The sequence below is a fragment of the Telmatherina bonti genome (assembly GCF_933228915.1).
Source record: "Telmatherina bonti genome assembly, chromosome: 10".
Classification (NCBI taxonomy): Eukaryota; Metazoa; Chordata; class Actinopteri; order Atheriniformes; family Telmatherinidae; genus Telmatherina; species Telmatherina bonti.
In genome coordinates, this window is record NC_136628.1 from 136,710 (window position 1) to 159,204 (window position 22,495).

At 46.2% G+C, this 22,495-nt stretch overlaps 1 protein-coding gene across 1 annotated transcript; it reads left to right on the forward strand.

Annotated features, from left to right (window-relative positions):
• Positions 1–2,456: 2,456 nt before the first annotated feature.
• LOC306761690 (rho GTPase-activating protein 24-like) lies at positions 2,457–22,196 on the forward strand (the record flags this gene model as incomplete). The annotated part of the gene is made up of 9 exons (XM_079247959.1): positions 2,457–2,508; positions 8,473–8,586; positions 10,832–11,039; positions 11,121–11,253; positions 11,339–11,412; positions 11,714–11,835; positions 13,353–13,587; positions 20,141–21,010; positions 21,965–22,196. The coding sequence occupies 9 exons, from the start codon at positions 2,457–2,459 to the stop codon at positions 22,194–22,196; spliced, it is 2,040 nt and encodes a 679-aa protein (XP_079104085.1).
• Positions 22,197–22,495: the final 299 nt, after the last annotated feature.

Here is a 22,495-nt window from a genome sequence, read left to right on the forward strand (position 1 = left end):
CTTCAGCCTGCCCCCTGCCTTCCAGTCTTCAGCCTGCCCCCTGCCTTCCAGTCTTCTGCCAGTCCTTCACTGCCCCACCAGTGACCCAAATAAAGGAATCGGGTTGAGAAGCATCTGTGTGCCTAACTTCTTGGAGGCTCTTTCCTGCACTATTCCTTAACAGGTGCTGATGGCAGTGAACCAAATCGACCAAAAAGATATGAGTGGTTTGTTTTTATCTCTGTCAGGTGGACTCTTTACCTTCAAATGAACTGAGGATCTGGGACTTAAAGTTTCTTTAGATAAACAGCACACCAGAGCTAACCAGCAGCAGAAATGTCTTCTCAGCCATGACGTGAGTTTTTGATATGTGATCAGCGTGTTTGAAAGGAAACTGCTGATATTTGAGTGCTGATACGGATGAAAACAAATCTTTCTCAGCACACGGTACAGTGTTGTACTCTGGCCCAATGAGGGTTATTGAATTGGACCGTAAGGAAGCAGGTTTCTCATACTTTAATTGAGTTCAGAAGTTGACCAATCCAACCAGCCTCTTGCTTTTACGTTCACTTGAATAATGGTGACAGTGAGTGTGCATGTGTGTGTGCATGCTGCAGCAGGCCATACTTCAGCAGCAGCAGAATTTAAGCCAGATCATCTCTCTCCCTCTCTTGCCATCAGCTGTGATTACTTTGGTAAAACAGCTCTGCGTCGCAGAGAACCAATTTTCCTAATGCACAGCCATGCAGCATGGTTATTGATGAGTTAAATGGGGAGGGGGGCAGCTGGGGGCACACACACTGCTGGGAAATGGGATGAGAGAGAGAGAGAGAGCTACTGGGAACAAGACAGAAGGACAAACCAGACGTGGACAAAAACCGGGAGAGAAAGAGAAGGTAGGATGGAGTGAAGGAGAAGAAAAGGAGGGACAGGGATGGTGAAGATGTGGACTGTGAGACATACAGATGGGTTTTTGACATGAAACCGGATGTCCTGTTAAGCGCTAATGAGGAGAAGGATGCAGGAAAGGAGACAAGGGAGGATCCAGGAAGGACTCCGGTAGTCTGGTTGTGTGACCAGAGGAAGAGACTATGAGAAAACAAGAAAATTGCTTCTGAAAGAAACTCTCCAGTTGCTGAGAAGCACAGCGGACAGACAGAGACAGGTATTACTCAGCCAACTCCTCTTCTACAGGTTTGAATGCCAAAAACATGCGCATTCCACTTAATAGCACCAAAAAGGACAAAGTCTGAATGTCTGGTTCTGGACTAATTATCTGAACTTTCTGTTGTTATAAAAATAGATGACTGGGAAGTTCTGCAACAGCAGGAGGAACCTACTGCACGCCGCCTGAAACATCTGGAGGATCTATGATGCAGAGCGCCATGTCTGGTTCATGTTGCAGTCATTCCTCACAGCGTCTGGCAGGAAGGCTTCAGAAAGCAGAGGGATGCTGAGGAGACTGGAAGATGATGGAAGGTGTTACTGGTGGAGATTTCAGCAGAAAAACTATGTCATAAAATTCTCTGCTGCTTCTTTACTCCTGCTTTTCACATTAAAAAAGGAACTTCTCCACAAGCAAAAATCTCCTCTGGATGCAGAACAGCTCCCTGCATCACATGAGACCTGGTCACCACACACCAGACTACCTGAAGCTGGGATTCTGCAGACAGCTCTCCCTCTCAAGGTTAGGATGTTAGGACCCCCATCAAGCAGAGAAATCACTGCAGGATTTTTATTTTAGGAAGAATTAAATAAAATATGTTATGAAAGTATTTCTGAGGCTCATCACAGAGTCTCTTGGTGAACTTAAGGGTTGCATACCACCCAGAACGCCACAGGATGTATTCTGTAAGCTGCCTTTAGGTTTTTCATTAACTTTCATCATCGATTGGGAATTCCTGCTGAGGGTGAAGTTTCACCTGAAACTGTTGGATAACATTGAGATCGTCTTTGATCCATTTAACTAAGATGAGCAGAAAAATGAGTGCTTGGTTGGTTATTTCTTTGCTGTAACAGTGGTTCTTGTTTATAAATCTTCTACTGTTGCAAAATCTGTTTGTTTTAGTGAAAATGTGTTTGGAGTGAGGAGCAGGGCGCAGAGGTGAAATGTGATTCTGCTGTTGATTCATGTTGGACGTAATTTATTCAATTTGATGATCTAAGTATGAAGAAAAAAACATTTAAAGAGAAATAAAAGACTTTTCAACAGTGTAAGATGGAATACCAAGACACATTGTTACAACTAAGAAAGACCCTAATTTACAGACTTTTTCTGTTTCCATGTGTTTTATACGTACAGCAGCTTTTATAAATGTGTGTATTCTTGGTGATTTGTATCTCATCAGACCACTTCTCCGGGATTCTCTACATCCTCCTGAACTCCTCTTTGAGGTTTGACTTTCCACCAAAGAATCTCCATCCCTTATGGTGAAGTATCTGCTCAGCATCTACAACTGGACCTGGAGAGCTGCAGCATGGGACTGAGCTGCTTCAAGTCCTGGAAACATGACAGTACAGGCTACAAAAGTAAGAACCGAGTGTGTTGGTTGTGTACACTGCCCTTGAGTTACTGCTAAATGCTGAGCCAGGCTTCTTTTTCAGGTAGTGTGTGTGCTCACATCGCAGACATTTAATGTGACATTGAAGAGGACAGAAAGCAAAGCATGATGGGAAACAGGGAAAAAAAAAGGAGTGTTAATGAGTCTTAAATGAGGAGATGTGATCAGAGACAGTATGTATGGTGTGTGTGTGTGTGTATGTGTGTATGTGTGTGTGTGTGTGTGTCCGTGTGTGTGTGTGTGTGTGTGTGTGTGTGTGTGTGTGTTTGAACCTGTATGTGATAAAGGTCTTGTGAGCGATTTGGACCTTTACTAAAATGTAACAAAAAAGTGAACATTTTAAAGGGAATATTACCAATAATTACAATGTGATGTGAAAACTTTTGTTGTGTAATCTGCTTTCTATCTGACAAGTATCAGACTGTCTTCAATATATATATCTATAACATGTACAGCACTAGTTCAAAGTTTGGACATACTTTCCTATGAAATCCTTCTTTCTGCTTAGTGTATAGTCGCTGGACACTGGACTTGGGGTGGAACCCTCCATGCATGGTGAGCAGCTTCCATGTTTTGACATCTGTGGTCTGAGCTTCCTCCTTTGGCCGGCTTATTATCCCAGCAGGGTATCGGATCACTGGAAGGGCGTAGCTGTTAACTGCCCGGATCTTGTTCTTGCCATTGAGCTGACTTCTCAGTACTTGCCTCAGTCGCTGCAGGTATGTAGCTGTGGCAGCTTTCCTTATGACTTCTTCATGGTTGCCATTCGCCTGTGGTATGCCCAGGTACTTGTAGCTTTCCTCCACATCTGTTATCCTGCCCTCTGGGAGTGCAATGCCCTCCGTATGGATTACCTTCCCTCTCTTTGTCATCATCCGCCCACATTTCTACAGTCCGAATGACATTCTGATGTCCCTGCTGCAGATCCTGGTGGTGTGGATCAGTGAGTCGATGTCCCGCTCACTCTTAGCGTACAGCTTGATGTCATCCATGTACAGGAGGTGGCTGATGGTGGTTCCATTCCTGAGTCGGTATCCATAGCCAGGCTTGTTGATTAGTTGGCTGGAGGGGGTTCAGACCTCTACAGAACAGCAGTGGGGATAGGTCATCTCCTTGGAATATGCCACATTTGATGGAGATTTGTACAATTGGCTTGAAGTTGGCCGCCAGGGAGGTCTGCTACAGCCTCATTGAGTTTGCAACGAAGGTCCTCATGATGCCGTTGATCTTGTACAGCTTCAGACATTCCAGGATCCGTGTGTAGCATCGAGTCATTGGCTTTCTGGTAGTCAATCCAGGCGGTGCACAGGTTTGTCTGTCTGGTTTTGCAGTCTCAGGCGACTGTTCTGTTCTGGTTCCTCTGCCAATGCCTTTCTGTGTCTCCGTCATCTATTGATCCATGTGTAGACTTAGCCACTATGATGCCTGACAGGAGCTTCCATGTCGTGGAGAGGCAGGTTATTGGCCGGTAGTTGGATGGGACTGATCCCTTGTGGGGGGCCTTTCAGTATCAGGACTGTTCATCCCTTGGTCAGCCATTCAGGATGAGTCCCATCCCTCAGGAGTTGGTTCATTTGTGCTGCCAGGTGTTCATGGAGTGAAGTCTGTCTCTTTAGCCAGAAGGCATGGATCATATCAGGGCCAGGCGCTGACCAGTTCTTCATACCTGAGAGTCTGTGCTGGATATCTGCCACCATGATGGTAACTGGATCTTGTTCAGGAAGGGAGCTGTGGTCTGCTCTGATGTCTTTTAACCACTGTGCTTCAGTGTTATGTGATTCCTCCTTCTCCCACATGCCTTTCCAGTATTGCTGTCTCCAGTCTTGGTGGGTTAACTTGTGTGGTATTACCCAGCCACTCAGAGTACACCTTAGCTGGGTTTGTCGAGAATTGCCAGTTTATGTGCCTGGCTTCTATTTCTCTTGTGTATCTCCTCAGTCATGCAGCCAATGCTTGAAGTCTTAGTTTGGCAGCGTCCAAAGCCTCAGGTATGGCCATCGGGGGCCTTGTTTATGAAGCTGTAGCATGCACAAAACTCGGCGTACACCAGTTATAGTCACCTTGGGATTTATAAAAACACAACTTGGTGGTAAAATGTCCCTATCTCGGCGACAACTGCAACCTCAACGAGTACAGCTGCAAATGTGTGCAAGAAAGTGGAGGCGCTACACCAAATTGCACTAAATGGGAATGTGTCACGTTCACCTGCAACAAGGGCTGTTGTCCCTAACCTTCAACTCATCCCCTCATGTGGGAACCAAACTGCTGCTTTACGCAGCATCTAGAAGTGATGCAACACAAGAGGTGGAGAATTCTTATCTATTCACAAGTGTATCTTCTAGTGTCATTTATTTCTCCCCAACTCCTGCACCTCCTCCTTGATGACAATTATTGTGTCCTCAGTGAGGACACAGCTGCTGGGGGGCACAAGGTGGAACCACTGGCCTCCCCCTCTACAACAACAGCTGCACCCTGCAAACCCAGCAGGGACACACGGGAACGTCTCATTTGTATGTTTATTTTAAAATGTGAAACAAAGGAATAAACCACCTGCAGCATCATTCGGGGCCTCTGGTACATTTGGTTCCCGTGTATCAGTGTGACCGACACCTTCATTTTCCACACTAGCTTCTAATCTGTGGGAGTGGGCAGCAGCCCCCCTTCCTCCTCCTATGGACCAAGATGCACTTTCTCCCTACATTTTATTGTCTGACCACTTTATTTGTCCTTTCTGGATAAGTCCGGTGGTCTGATGAGACGTGTTGATGGCATCTGTCACCTGCTGATGTTCACCTTTCTGGCATTGGTGATGTCCATCCCATCTCCACCAAATAAAAATAAAATATTTTTACATTTTACAAAGTTATCGATTAGAATTTCCATGTCACCTTCCAGGAAATTCCTCTTTTTTGCTTTTTTCCCTACAGAACCGTCATGGAAATGAGATGGATTAATATTTATTAGGGTTTTTTTGTCTTACCTTTTATAGCCAACATGTGGGTGGACAAAATGTTCCATCACATGCGTGAAATCTGGAGTTAATCCTGATTTATGTAGCGAAACAGGCGTGGAATGTGCATGTGCACTGCTTTATAAATTAGGACGTTTTTTTGCGCCGCACTTCCTTTTTTCCATATATACGCCACCTTTAGTCTTTGTTGCAATGCACAATTTTATTAATGAGGCCCCAGGAATCCATTTCATGGTTTTATCCTTCTGAAGTTCTTAGAGGTGGCCAACTTCCCTTCATGTTGCCTTGATTCCCAAGAAGTCTCCTTCTTGCCCTTCATATTGATGTTATAATGATCCCATCTCTTAGTTCAGATACTCTTTCATTCTACTACATTGTCACTGGGTCTTGGTGTCCAACCTCTGAGGAGGTGATGTTAGTACTCTCATCTGATCCTGGCTCCCTCTTGCCTCAGCATTAACGTGTTGTATCTCCTCTATCTCCAACTATGATAGCAGCTGTTGAAACACTGAGCTACTAGTTGTTTTGATATCAGTGTAGAATCAAAGTTTCCAGGTATACAGGTAACATAAGGAAACATCAAATGTAGGGGGACACATTTTACAAGTGCAAGAAATCATCCGCACAGGTGTGTGATCCAGTAGAGCATATATGTTGTCAGGATAATAAGGACATCATCCTCAGCTGTGACAGAAAGCTGCTGAAAACAGACACCCCCACATACACACACCTAAAGACTGCTGCCAGGTCACGCAGAGACATGACAGTTTGCACCTGGTGTCCTGTGCAGTGTAGTTTGTGTTCCAGCAGCCCATTTGTCGTGGCTATAGCCTGGTCCCTCAGTGCGTGAGGCAGACCTTGTTTGATTGGACCACAGCTGAGCCGGAATGACTCTCTGTTAAAGCTACAGTTGGTAATCTTGCTCAGAGACATTTTTATTTTACTCCGGGTGAAGTGGTTCCTCGTCCTGATAGTAGTCTGTACATTCTGTAATCCTAAATGATAACAAATTTAGTTAAACCCCTAAAGTTTACTGTAAAAACTCGGATCAATCCAAATGTTCGGACTGAAATGGGGTTGTTCATTTCTCATATTTCATAAGTTCCTCTTGCCTCCCCTCCTCCCCCTCCAGCGCATACCTGATAGCCACACCCTGCATATAAATAGTAGGGCTGTGACGATATGCTTTCATCCCGATTCGATTCGATTCAATTCAATTCAATTCAGATGTTTTTGGGTGCAGATTCAATTTAAATTGTGATTCTCAAGATTCCTCGATTTTGCTGATTTGTGTTGACTAAAAACAAAAAAAAAAATGTACAAAACTTTTTTTGCTCGTCATTTTTCTTGATTTCAGTTAAGAAAAAACAACACAGCAGCCAGACCATCATTCTGCTGCTATAATGCCCAAGAAGACAAAAAAAAGATCAATTAAAAAAATTAAAAATGACAAAAATTTTATATTGGAAATTTTTTTAAAATAGATTTTTAAACAAATAAAAAAATTCCATTTTAAAATTGTGAAGCAGACAATCCCGATATTCGATTTGATTTTCCCACCTCTAATAAATAGTGTGTTAGGATGAAACACAATCATGAGGTGGATTGGCTGTAGCACAAAGGACCCAACTGATGATTCTGTTCTCTCCGGAGTTATCTCATACTTATCATTGTGGCATCTCGGCACACTCGTCAAATGCTGTAACAACTAAGCTATCCTGCTGCATACAGCATATATACACATATATTATTATTTTTATTTATTTATTTTTTAATTGATTCCAGTGTTCTATGGATAGACTTGTTGGAGGTGAATTCTTATTAAGTCTAATAAGTACTGGTTTCGACCAAGATATGAAGAGTGTCATTTCTGAACAGCACACCATCCTGTCAGTAAGAACAGGAAACTGAAACGACAATTCACACAGATTCACCAGAAATGGATAGTAGATTGTTTGATACATATTTCTGGTCTGATGAGTCTCCATTTCAGCTCCACATTCATATGGTAGGATCAGAATCTGCTGGAAACATCATGACAACATGGATCCATTCTGCCTTGGATCAATGGTTCAGTTTGCTGCTGGTGTACTGGTGGGCGGCGACTTTCTTGACCCACTTTGGTCCCCTTAGTACCAACATGATATGGTTTAACCACCACAGCCTCCCACAGTGTTGCTGCTGACCATGTCCATCCCTTTATGAGCCCTCTTAGCATCTTCTGATGGAAACTTCCAGCAGGATGATGCACCATGTCACAAAGCTCACATCATCTCCACCATGACGATGAGTTCACTGTCCTCCAACGGCTCCACAGTCACCAGGGGCCTCATTTACAAAGCTGTTGCACAAAACCCGCCGTACGCCAATTATAGTCCACTTCTGGGATTTCTAAAAGCAGGACTTGGCGGTAAAACGTCCCGACCTCCACGCCAACTCTGACCCCGGCGTACGACAACATCTGGAGAAACGGGAAACGGCGACACCAAAGGCAGGAAAGAAAAAGAAATCTGAGCCATTTGTTCCAAATGAAATGTAAACTTTCCCCCAGAATGTTGGACATTAACAGCATCTGCAGAAGAAGAGAAAAAGTTCCTCCAGCACGTAAAACGTCCAGCAGTAAAATGTTCTGAAACCAAGCAGTTCTACATGTTAGAAAAGCCACATCACACAGTTAATAAGTCGTACAGAAGCTGCCGTACTAATAAAGCTCTACATGAAGACCTGCAGGTAAAAGGAGGCGGTCGCCATGACAACAGCCCATCAGATAGACAGAGATATGGAAACAACATTCTGTACAAAGGCAGGGCAGAATGAGAAATGAAGTATAAAGAACTTCAAGCTTTGATTTTAATCCGATACAATGAAAGTCTTAACAGGGTGACTTTATTAAATGTGACGATGATGAATGACTGAAGGAGACATTGTTTTATTACAACAGCTATGCTGGTGTTTCTGTAGGTAACAGAGATGTGCTGGCCAGCCCCGGCTCCTATTTCTTTTTGTCCAACAGTGCTGGTCAGGGTGACGAGTGGCTGAAAAGCCTCAACAAGGGAGTCTGGATCCCTTTCACAGGTGAACACAAACTTAGCTCTGTACTCCAGGTTTGTATCCCGACTCATCTCTTTTCTTTAACCTCCACAACCATCTATTCCTGCTCTGAGTCACAACAAGTTCGAACACTTTAAGACTTTGGATTTAGACTCTTCCAAAAGCAGCAGTGCTAAATTCTTGCTAGATCCAACAAAACTTAGAAATGTACAATGTGTTTTATCTAGACGCTGTTGTTGCCAGCGGTTACCGCTGTACAAACACACAGCACCTGTGGAAACAGCTGCTTTGGTCTCCAACATGACTGAGTTCCCTGTCCTCCACGGGGAACTCTACAGGTTGGAGACGGACAACGTCTCACTTTTCTGTTTCTATGTTCAGTGTTTTTATCGTCTCCATTCCTGAGCAGACGACTCTGCTTTCAGTCCAGATCACAGTTTGGCTCGTCACGTCCACTCGGAAATATCTCACCTGTCCACACCTGTCCTCACCTGTCCTCACCTGTCCACACCTGTCCTCACCTGTCCACAAACCTGTCCACACCTGTCCTCACCTGTCCACACCTGTCCACACCTGTCCTCACCTGTCCACACCTGTCCTCACCTGTCCTCACCTGTCCACACCTGTCCTCACCTGTCCACACCTGTCCTCACCTGTCCACAAACCTGTCCACACCTGTCCTCACCTGTCCACAAACCTGTCCACACCTGTCCTCACCTGTCCACACCTGTCCTCACCTGTCCACACCTGTCCACACCTGTCCTCACCTGTCCACAAACCTGTCCACACCTGTCCACACCTGTCCACAAACCTGTCCTCACCGGTCCACACCTGTCCTCACCTGTCCACAAACCTGTCCACACCTGTCCACACCTGTCCACACCTGTCCTCACCTGTCCACAAACGTCCACACTTGTCCTCACCTGTCCACACCTGTCCACACCTGTCCACACCTGTCCTCACCTGTCCTCACCTGTCCACACCTGACTACACCTGTCCACACCTGTCCTCACCTGTCCTCACCTGTCCACACCTGTCCACACCTGTCCTCACCTGTCCACACCTGTCCTCACCGGTCCTCACCTGTCCACACCTGTCCTCACCTGTCCACAAACCTGTCCTCACCTGTCCTCACCTGTCCACACCTGTCCACACCTGTCCTCACCTGTCCACACCTGTCCTCACCTGTCCTCACCTGTCCACACCGGTCCTCACCTGTCCACAAACCTGTCCACACCTGTCCACAAACCTGTCCACACCTGTCCTCACCTGTCCACACCTGTCCTCACCTGTCCACACCTGTCCTCACCTGTCGTCACCTGTCCTCACCTGTCCACACCTGTCCACAAACCTGTCCACACCTGTCCTCACCTGTCCACACCTGTCCTCACCTGTCCACACCTGTCCTCACCTGTCGTCACCTGTCCACACCTGTCCACACCTGTCCACACCTGTCCACAAACCTGTCCTCACCTGTCCACAAACCTGTCCACACCTGTCCACACCTGTCCTCACCTGTCCACACCTGTCCTCACCTGTCGTCACCTGTCCACACCTGTCCACACTTGTCCTCACCTGTCCACACCTGACTACACCTGTCCTCACCTGTCCTCACCTGTCCACACCTGTCCACACCTGTCCACACCTGTCCTCACCTGTCCACAAACCTGTCCTCACCTGTCCTCACCTGTCCACACCTGTCCACACCTGTCCTCACCTGTCCACACCTGTCCTCACCTGTCCTCACCTGTCCTCACCTGTCCACACCGGTCCTCACACCTGTCCACACCTGTCCACACCTGTCCACAAACCTGTCCACACCTGTCCTCACCTGTCCACACCTGTCCTCACCTGTCCTCACCTGTCGTCACCTGTCCTCACCTGTCCACACCTGTCCACACCTGTCCACACCTGTCCACAAACCTGTCCACACCTGTCCACACCTGTCCTCACCTGTCCACACCTGTCCTCACCTGTCGTCACCTGTCCACACCTGTCCACACCTGTCCTCACCTGTCCACACCTGTCCTCACCTGTCCACAAACCTGTCCACACCTGTCCACACCTGTCCTCACCTGTCCACACCTGTCCTCACCTGTCGTCACCTGTCCACACCTGTCCACACTTGTCCTCACCTGTCCACACCTGTCCACACCTGTCCACACCTGTCCACACACGCCAGTCCACACGCTTGTCAAAACATCTTAAATCCCGACACCTAGCGGAACAGATTTGTTTTTGAATCTTGGAGCTTCTGTTCCCCCTGCAGGGGTTTTTGGTCAACGCCTGGAGGAAACGGTGCTCTATGAACGACGGTATGGGATGCATTTGGTTCCTCTGGTGGTGGAGCAGTGTGTGAACTTCATCCGAGAACGCGGTCTTCATGAGGTGGGCTTGTTTCGCCAGCCTGGACAGACCAGTTTGGTGAAAGAGCTGCAGGAAGCTTTTGATTCAGGAGAGAGACCAACCTTCGACAGGTATGATCCGTCTTTTGACACCTCTGAAGGTTTCTGGCAGCATTTTCTTACAGAAGCGTATCTACTGTGTTTTTACTGCAGCAGCACTGACGTTCATACAGTTGCATCTCTGCTGAAGCTCTACCTCAGACAGCTGCCGGAGCCTCTGGTTCCTTACAGCCGATACCAAGACTTTCTGCTCTGTGGTCAGATGCTGTCAGGGGACCGCACACTGGTACGTAACCGGCACACCACCCTATTAAACCTTGTTAAAAACAGAAACGCTTCCTTACGTTGTTCCACTACTCTTCCTCGGCCAGGGTCTGGATGAGTTGAGGAATCTTCTTCATGAGTTGCCAGTCGCAAACTTCAACCTGCTGAACTTTATCTGCCAGTAAGAGCTCTGATTGTTGGTCTGACCTCTCTGGTCCTCAGGACCAACTGCCCTGCATGTTTTATAGGCAAGCCTGAAGGAGATAAAGTACTCATTAACGGGCTGCAACAAACTTGATGAGGATGTTCAGTAACATGACTCAGGAGCTTTGGAGGAAGAAGATGTCTCTGCCGTGCAGGGCAGGAGGTCCTGAGGACCAGAACTGAGAAACACTGCACTAGATAAGCTAAAAGGGGCTTTTGAAGGATTTTGAATGTTTTTCATGATTAGGTGAAGTGTGTGTGTGTGTGTGTGTGTTCAGATTTCTGAATGAGGTGCAGACTTACTCCAGTAGTAACAAGATGAGCGTCCAGAACTTGGCCACTGTGTTTGGACCAAACATCCTCCGAGCCAAAGCTGAAGACCCACAAAGCATCATGGGAGGTAAAATATAACCTCAATTCCCAAAACGTGTCAAATGTAAAAACCAGGATGCAACGATTTCCTAATTTCATCAACCCATAATTTCCAGATAGAACATAAAACAACTTATGACACGGAAACTTAGATATTTTACCATTTGTCCACCTGGACCAGTTCTCCTGTCCCACCATGCTGCTGGTCTGATGTAGACCAGTTCTCCTGTCCCACCATGCTGCTGGTCTGATGTAGACCAGTTCTCCTGTCCCACCATGCTGCTGGTCTGATGTAGACCAGTTCTCCTGTCCCACCATGCTGCTGGTCTGATGTAGACCAGTTCTCCTGTCCCACCATGCTGCTGGTCTGATGTAGACCAGTTCTCCTGTCCCACCGTGCTGCTGGTCTGATGTAGACCAGTTCTCCTGTCCCACCATGCTGCTGGTCTGATGTAGACCAGTTCTCCTGTCCCACCGTGCTACTGGTCTGATGTAGACCAGTTCTCCTGTCCCACCGTGCTGCTGGTCTGATGTAGACCAGTTCTCCTGTCCCACCATGCTGCTGGTCTGATGTAGACCAGTTCTCCTGTCCCACCATGCTGCTGGTCTGATGTAGACCAGTTCTCCTGTCCCACCATGCTGCTGGTCTGATGTAGACCAGTTCTCCTGTCCCACCATGCTGCTGGTCTGATGTAGACCAGTTCTCCTGTCCCACCGTGCTGCTGGTCTGATGTAGACCAGTTCTCCTGTCCCACCATGCTGCTGGTCTGATGTAGACCTGTTCTCCTGTCCCACCGTGCTGCTGGTCTGATGTAGACCAGTTCTCTCGTCCCACCATGCTGCTGGTCTGATGTAGACCAGTTCTCCTGTCCCACCATGCTGCTGGTCTGATGTAGACCAGTTCTCCTGTCCCACCATGCTGCTGGTCTGATGTAGACCAGTTCTCCTGTTCCACCATCAGGATGAGGTCCAGCATGGTGGAAGGTCTTCCCTGAAAGAGACGTTGTCTGGATGGGAGCAGATGTTTCAGCATTGATGGAGCTTCCCAGATGTGGAAGCTGCCCACGCCATCGGCACTAATGCAACCCCATCCCATCAGAGATGCAGGCTGATAACAAGCTGGATGCTCCCTCTCCTCTTTAGTCTGCAGGACTGTTGGGATGTTGGGATCTTCAAAGTCTTCACAATTTTACATTTTTATTAAATTGTTCCACAAGTTTTAGACCTAAAAAGCTCAGATTAGCGACCGTCTGTCCATCTGAGAGACTCTGCCTATTTGAAAGTCTCCTTTACTCAGTCCTGTTACTGATTGGTTGCCAGTTAACATAATTAGTTATCAGTTGCTCCTCCAGTTGTTTTTAAATTAGCAACAATTATTTTTCCAGCCTTTTTTTGCACAATATGGCTGATTAAGTAATTTATTTCACATTAAAACAAATTTAAGACATACTGACTGGATTAAACATCACCATAATAGTCAGAAAAATATGTTTGAGTTAAATCCTGTTAGATGTCACTGAGTGCTGTCGATCATCTGTGTTGCAGGTGCAGCACTGGTCCAGGTGCTGATGTTAGAGCTGATAAGGGAACAAGAGTCTCTTTTCTCCAGAGTCCTTCCGGCTGTGTCTGACCGTTCACTGAGGAGTTCACATGGATCACTGAGTGCTCTGAAGCTGCCTCATCTCCAGCCAGCACCCTGCCTTCGCCACCTGTCTCTGCCGATCATTGCAGACTGCTCCGCTGACGCCGATCAGCCGGCTACACATGTGGACAACCACAGGTAAATACCTGCTCCACCATCAATAGACTCACACGGATAAGTAGTCTAGATTCCAAGAGTGTTTCGCCAGCTCACATGACGGACAGCGCAGTTTGGAAAAAGTTCCTTGTACAACTGGAGTCTCCATTTTAGTCCAGACCTGAAAATAAAACCAAATTTGAACTCTTCAGGAGACCTTCCGGAAAGCTGACTATTATCTTCGTATTGGGCCTTCCAAGTCGACGAGCAGTTTATTTGAAATACAAAAAGTGGAGATACGTGTACTGAACAACAATATAAATGCAGCACTTTGGTCCCATTTCTCATGAGTTTAAAGTTCATCATTATACAACTTCCCAGCAGTAAGAATTAAACAACACAAAAACACTTCTGGGGTTAATCGTGAAAACCTTATGAAAATAAAAACAATGGATCTAATAAAATCTGAAAATAAGACAATAAAGTGTGGCCTACTGAATATCAGATCCCTCCCAAATAAGTCTTTATTAGTCAATGACTTGATAGGTGATCACCACATTGATTTATTCTGTCTTACGGAAACCTGGTTACAGCAAGAGGATTATGTTAGTATTAATGAAGCTACGCCAGCTAACTATTTAAACTTTCACATTCCTAGAACTACAGGCAGAGGAGGAGGTGTTGCAGCTATTTTTCAGTCAGAATTATTAATTAATCCTAAGCTCAAAACGAACTATAAATCCTTTGAATTCCTGACATTAAATTTATCTCATCCAAAATGGAATTCAGAGAAACCGCTGCTTTTAGCATTAGTGTATCGCCCACCTGGACCTTACTCCGAGTTTCTGACCGAATTCTCTGATCTCTTGTCTGAGTTAGTGCTGACTACTGATAAGGTCATTGTACTAGGTGATTTTAATATTCATGTTGACCATGAAAATGATAGTTTAAACATTTCCTTTAGCTCTATTCTAAACTCAATTGGGTTTTCACAAAATGTCCATGGAGCCACTCACTCTCATGGTCATACTCTTGATCTGGTTCTAACATCTGGTATTGAGACTGATAAGCTCAAAGTATTTCCTCAAAACCCTGTCTTGTCCGATCACTTCTTATTAACCTTTGAATTCACTTTATTTGATTACTCACTGACCAAACATAAATTCTACTATAGTAGATGTTTATCAGACAATAATATTACAAAATTTAAACAATCAATTGAATCAATTTTTTCCCCTCTACCATGTGTTAGCATGACTGAGAGTCCCCCTTTAAGCCTTACTCCTGCTCAGATTGATCAACATGCTGATACTATAACAGCTTCAATGCGTACAACCTTGGATAATGTTGCTCCCCTAAAGAAGAAGAAATTAGGTAAGATTATGAAGGCTCCCTGGTTTAATTCCCAGCTTCGAGCTCTAAAACAGGCGTCAAGGCGTTTGGAAAACAGATGGCGATCATCAGGACTAGAGGAGTCTCACTTAACCTGGAAAGAAAGTTTAATTGTATACAAAAAAGCCTTACGTACGGCAAGAACAGCTTATTATTCATCATTGATAGAGGAAAACAAAAACAACCCTCAGTTTCTTTTCAGCACTGTAGCTAGGCTTACTAGGAGCCGGAGCGCTGTGGAGCCATGTATTCCTTTCTCACTTAGCTGTGATGATTTCATGTATTTTTTCAGGAATAAAATTGACACTATTAGAGATCAAATTCACAATATTCTTCCTTCTACCTATAATGTTGAGCCTGTTGTGGTCTCTGAAGCATCCTTAGAACCAGGATCTGACTTGTGTCTAAATAGTTTCTGTCCTGTCCAACCCTCTGAATTAACTAAAATAATAGCTTCATCTAAACCATCCACCTGTATCTTAGACCCTCTCCCAACGAGCCTCTTTAAGGACATTTTCCCTTTAATTAATACATCACTACTAAATCTTATCAATATGTCTTTAGTGACAGGATATGTACCACAATCATTTAAAACTGCTGTAATCAAGCCTTTACTTAAAAAGCAATCTCTGGATCCAGAGGTGATAGCAAATTATAGACCTATATCTAATCTCCTGTTTATGTCCAAAATTCTGGAGAAAATAGTTTCAGCTCAGCTACATGCCCACCTGAGCAGAAATAATTTATTTGAAGAGTTCCAGTCAGGATTTAGAGCTCATCATAGCACTGAGACAGCATTGGTGAAAGTTACTAATGACCTTCTTATGGCCTCAGACAAAGGACTTGTGTCCGTACTTATCTTGCTTGATCTTAGTGCTGCATTTGATACAGTCGATCATAACATTCTGTTACAGAGACTAGAACAGGTGATTGGAATTACAGGTACAGCGTTAAGCTGGTTTAAATCATATTTATCTGATAGACTTCAGTTTGTTCATGTAAATGACAAGTCCTCCTCCCAAACTACAGTAAGTCATGGAGTTCCTCAAGGTTCTGTACTTGGACCAGTACTCTTCACACTATATATGCTCCCTTTAGGCAAAATTATTAGACAGCATGGAATAAACTTTCATTGTTATGCAGATGATACTCAGATATACTTATCCTTTAAACCAGATGAAACAAATCAGCCCAATAGGCTACAAAATTGTCTCATAGACATAAAGACTTGGATGTCTAGAAATGTTCTCCTCTTAAACTCAGATAAGACTGAAGTAATTCTCGTTGGAACTGAAAAACTCGAGCTAAATTTTCCGGTTTTGTAATGAACCTGGATGGCATTACTTTAGCTTCCAGTGCTACAGTGAGAAACCTTGGAGTAATATTTGACCCTGACCTGTCCTTTGGGCCACATATTAAGCAGGTTACTAAAACAGCCTTCTTTCATTTACGTAATATAGCCAAAATTAGGGACATTCTGTCTCAGAGTGATGCAGAAAAACTGGTTCACGCTTTTGTTACTTCGAGACTAGATTACTGTAACTCTCTATTACTGGGCTGTCCTAAATATGCCCTGAAAAGCCTTCAGCTGATCCAGAATTCTGCAGCCAGAGTCCTGACCAGAACCAGCAGGAGAGATCATATTTCTCCAGTTTTAGCCTCTCTTCATTGGCTGCCTGTTGAATCTAGAATAGAATTTAAAATCCTTCTCCTTACATGTAAAGCCCTCCACAACCAGGCACCACTATATATCAAAGACCTCATAGTTCCTTATATACCAAGCAGAGTACTTCGTTCGCAGACTGCAGGCTTACTTGTGGTTCCTAGAGTCTCAAAGAGCCGAGCAGGAGGCAGAGCCTTTGGTTATCAGGCCCCTCTCTTATGGAATAAGCTCCCAGTTAGTGTTAGGGAAGCAGACACCCTCCCCACCTTTAAGACTAGGCTGAAGACTTATCTTTTTGATAAGTCCTATAGCTAGGGATGGTTAGCATCCCTTAGTTATGCTGCTATAGGTTTAGACTGCTGAGGGACATTTCCTGATACACTGAGCTTCTTTCTCTTTATCTCTTTCTTTTATCCCCCCCCCCCCCCCACACACACAGCAGAGGCAGATGGCTGCCTGTCCTGAGCCGGGTTCTGCCGGAGGTTTCCTTCCTGTTAGAAGGGAGTTTTTTCCTTCCCACTGTCGCCAGTGTGCTTGCTCAGGATGGGAGATTGAGTTGGACTCAACTCAATCTGTTGGTTTCCTTATATAGGCTGTTATGAATTGGCCTTCATTATGTTTTCTTCTCTGTCTGTAAAGCGTCTTGAGATGGCATTGCCGTGATTTGACGCTATATAAATAAAGTTGAATTGAATTGAATTGAATGAGCTACTCAAAGATCTATAAACACACACACAAGAGTATTTCTTTCAAATGTTGTTCACAAATCTGTCTAAATCTGGGTTGAGCATTTCTCCTTTGCCAAAGTAATCCATCCCACCTCAAAGGTGTGGCAGATGCTGATTAGACAGCTTGATTATTGCACAGGTGTGCCTTAGTTTGGCAATAATAAAAGACCACTCTAAAATGTATAGTTTTATCACACAGCACAATGGCACAAGCTTTGTGGGAGTGTGAAGCTGGCATACTGAGTGCAGGAATGTCCATTAGAGCTGTTGCCATGAATTGAATGTTCATTTTTCATCCATAAGCCATCTCCAAAGGTGTTTCACACAACTGGTAGTACATCCAACCGGCCTGACAACTGCAGACCATATGCAGCCCCACCAGCCCAGGATCTTCACATCCAGCATATTCACCTCCAAGATGGTCTGAGACCAGCCACCTAGACAGCTGCTGGGACGATCAGTTTGCATAACCCAAGAATTTCTGCACAAACTATCAGAAAGCTCATCTGCATGCTCGTCATCCTCAACGGGGCCTCGGCTGGATTGTCATGACGTCATAACCGGCTTGAGACAGCTTGTGTGGCTTCGTGTGGAGTGGATTGCTGATGTCAACGTTGTGAATCGAGTGGCCCATGGTAGGGGTGGCGTTATGGTATGGACAGGTGTATATTATAGTCAACAAACACAGGTGCCTTTTATTGACAGTATTTGAATGCATCAAGATACTGAGGTCCATTGTTGTGCCCTTCATCCACAACCATCACCTCATGTTGCAGTAGCATGTTGCAAGGATCTGGACACAAGTCCTGTAAGCTGAAAACATGCCAGTTCTGGCATGGCCAGCATACTGGACATGTCACCACCTGAAAAACAAGCTCACCCACAAAGCCATCCTCCAGCGAGACCCATTTTCTCACCAGCATACCATCCCTCAGTAGATAAACCCCGACAGCGCTCCGACCATCAACATCTGAAAGAACATCCTTATAGAGCTCACGGAGTGTGGAATCAGCACGCTGTTCAGCCACAACTTCACTAGTCGAAACCGGCAACAGCGAGTCAGGTATAAAGACAGCAATAGCCTCGCTCTCATTTGTGCTACCATCCGCAGCCTGAGGCAAATCACACACATCGCCCTGGTGATGGCACAAGCCGGAAACACCTCAGGAAACTGCATCACACACACTTGTCAGGTTTAGCAACAGAATGGACAAGATGTGACAACAGGAGACGGCAAACCATAAGCCCAGACATGCCAGGTCAGTCCCCAAAATGACATGCACCCTCAACTAGCACAGCAGGCCGCACCCTCATCAGGACTTCACCCTGCACCAGATCACAGCTAAGCTCCAGCCTGTGCACTGGAATAGGCAGAATGGAAAGCTCCAGTCCCCTCACCAGAATGTAATCTCCTGTACATGAATCAGAAGAAAATGGCAAAACAGACCCCACAATAAATGAGTTACCGGCGCCTGGATAACTCAAAATCTTTACTGGCTCCTGCTTGCCAGTCCCGACCAAAGAAACCAGGCCACCCGACACAAAGACCCCGAAGTCAGAGTGCTCCAGATCACAAGTCTGGCCAGGGTCAACCTTGTCAGATGGAGGAGAAACACGGCAAGAGTCACAGGGCTGATTTTTCTCACCGTACCCGACAAGGCTTCCAGTCTTCTATTAAAACCTCTACCAGGGCGATTCCCAGGGCTTTCAACCTTCCAATGACCTCTGCCCTTAAAATAGTTACAGGCCACTGATCATGTCTGTGCAGCAACATATACTCATCGGCCTCAGCAGCAGTTCTCACCTTGCCATCACTAATATATGTCGCAACATGACTGGGAACAGAGTCCTTAAACTGCTCTAAAAGGATCAAATCACACAAGTCCTCATAGGAGTCAACCTCCAGCGACGCACACCAACGATTAAAGTGCGTAACCAGCTCCATGCGTGTCTGCTTACCAGATTTCCGCCAAGATCTAAACCTCTGGCGATATGCCTCAGGCACCAAATCACAAGCTTTCAAAACCCCAGATTTCACCGCCAAGTAAACCCCACTCTGAGCAACCTACTGAGCTAACCTGCTCCTCCAGCTTGGAACAGCAACTAACGCTCACGCTGCTCTAAAGTCAGCTCCCCAAGCCCAGGCAACTGCTCTAACCACGGTCCACACCACACTACCAGGTCCCCCCAACGGACTCTAAAGGAGTCTGTTCTGAAGCCTACGGGGACAGAACCACAGCGAACCACTGAAGCTGCACACCAGAACAGCATCAAGAACCCCACAGGTTCACAACAATTCTGTCAGCAAAACAGGCAACCAACAAAAACACTCACCACCTGCGACCTGCCTCCCAACGACCACACCAGCATACCAAACTGGATGCATTATCTCAGCAGAGGACAAATGCTCACCAACACAGATTTAGACAGAAAAGTTATCTTGTGTATACAGAAGTTTTGGATCTTTCAGTGCAGCTCATGAGAAGTGTTGCGTTTATATCTCTGTTCAGTGCACGACACACTTGCCAGTTTCTGATTTCCTTCCTCAACACACCTGAATCCAATCATCTGCATGTCATCCAGCTCTGAAGAGGTAACGACACATTCATTTCATTCAGGGGACTTGGAGAAGGGCTGCATCTTAACGCTGTGGAATGGTACCGGACCAGACTTCTCCAGAAACCCTTTCACTCTCCACCCTCAGACCTGTCTTCCAGGCAGATGCTGCTATTAGAAGGTTCCCCAGGTGTAGAAGATGATCTTTAGTCTGAATCACTTCAGTAAACAAACCTTCTTTTCTTGTTTTCTGTAGCTCCATCTTCCCTGCTGCTGCCACACCAGACTTGTCCTCTAGTCAGAAGAGACATCTCGGCCACCGCTACACCTCCTCCCACCCAGAGAACTGCTTCTACCCCCTGCCTTCCTCCGGCCAGTCTGCTCAGCACCTCTCTGACAGACACAGTGCAGATTATTACCAGCATCACGCTGATCTCGGAGCGTCTCCTGCAAACACTCCAGCTGCCGTGGCCGTGGGTTGGCCTGCAGATTGGCCGGGTCCAGAAGGAGCCTCTGCTTTCTGGAGCTCTGACAGCGTGGTGCAGGACGGTGTTGTACCAGAGACAGCCAGTGGGGGCAGCAGTGAGGCTCCAGAGGACAGTACCCCTTCTGCATACGACAATCTTGACAGAGCATCTGTGTGTCAGATGATGGACAACAGAGGAGGCGATGACTCTCCAAGAGACCAAGCTGGGCCCGGTGAAGCAGCAGAACAGCAGCAGCAGGACGGGCGGGCACAACGCTCTTCCACTTCATGGTCTTCCTGTGAGGGTTTACCCCTGGATGACAGCGATGATGATGGGATGAGTCGGCCTGATGTGTCACCAAAGAGTGCCAAAAAGCTGCCTTCAAGTCAAAAAGCAGATGAAAAAAAGATCGATGTAGACCACCCAGAGGAAGGCAACAACGGCCATGATGATGAATCAAACCACCCAAACTCTCCAACCTCTGTACCCAGCGACAGCCCTCTCAGCACAGGCAGCTCAGAGGTCTTCCTCCCCTCTGGACCCCCAAACCCTGAGGGGCCAGAGCCTCGGTTAGAAGGCAGGGACACCGACTCCCTGGTGGCCAAACTGCAGCGGCAGATGGTCCAGCAGAAGACCGAGTACCAGACCAGGATACAGAGGTGAGACACCAGACCCATAATCATCATATTCAGAGCACTGAATGTATTTTCTTTTCCACTCGCAGCGTTTTGGGATTTCTGGCTTCAAGTTTTAAACAAGAAAAATGTGGAAGTTCCTTTTAACTCGAGGAAAACCGTCTTTCATTTGTGTCTCCCGAAGTTAAACCTTCATTCAGTCACTGCACCCTAGAAGTCATTTCATGCTTTAATCAGTTCAATACTTGGTCTTTATTTGCACATTGTTTGTTTTCCAGACCGTCCTTGTTCCTTTAGTTTCTGCTGCAGCACACATGACCAGATAACCCAGTGCTTTTACCTCTTCATTGGCTCTCCATTTATTTTAGAATTCAGTTCAAGACTTTGTTTTTAAAACCACCTTATCTCTCAGAAATATGACCCCAGATAAGCGGTGGGAGATAGAAGGAAGGATGGACATTTTCCAATGGTTTTCCTTCCTGTTCAGTCCAGTTAAGGGGTCATGGGCATGCTGGAGCCTATCCCAGCAATCATCAGGTGAGAGGCAGGTGCAGCTGGAACCGGTTGCACCTGGTGCCGTCTCAGAACCCCGGGTCAGAACCAGAGTCAGAACCGGGTCAGAACCCCGGGTTGATGTGATTATTCCAGGTTCCAGGAAATGTTTCCTTTAGCTATGACAATGGAGAGCTGCCATAAAGCTCGATTATCTGGACATTTAATTCTAGATTAAAAAATTAAACATAAAAAATTTTAACATTTAAGTAATATTTAGATTTAACATCATGCTTATTTCAGGAAACTGAGATGAATCATGCAAAAGTATCAGCCTCAACTTTTTAACTAAATGTTTGACTCCGCCGGCAGCGATGCTTCATTCCTGCTTCATCTTCACCGTAAAGCAGCTTCAGACTGACTGATCAGCTGGGGGTGTGTGTGTGTGTGTGTGTGTGTGTGTGTGTGTGTGTGTGCGCGCTGCAGGCTGGAGCGCTGCAACGACCTCCTGGAGCGGCAGGTCGCCGTCCTCCGCCTCAGTCTGGAGCAGCAGAGGCGAAGCCAAAGCGTGGCCGAGATCAAGATCCGCAACATGGAGCGAGCCAAAGCGGACGCAGACCGCCGAAACACGACGCTGCAGAGGGAGATGGAGAAGTTCTTCCAGATGTTCGGAGAGATGAGGAGAAGAGAGGAGCAGGGAGGCCGGGGGAGCGTCTGAAGATGTTCTCCACCTTGTATTGATGAGTCAGCAGAAATGATTCTGATCCTGGTTTAGTTTGACAGTGAAGATCCAGACTGGGATCAGTCCACCTGGACGTCTTCTTCCGGCTGTCAGAGCTTCAGTCCAGGAAACAGCAGATCTGCCTCCTTCCCTTCCAGGAGTCTCCAACATGTGAAATGTTTCCTGTCCGGACATTTCCACATCAGACAATCAGTCTGGGTGTTAAAGATGTCCCGGTTTCTTCTCCATCTCCTGACCTCAGGACCCAGACGAGGATGGGACCTCCAGCAGCGACC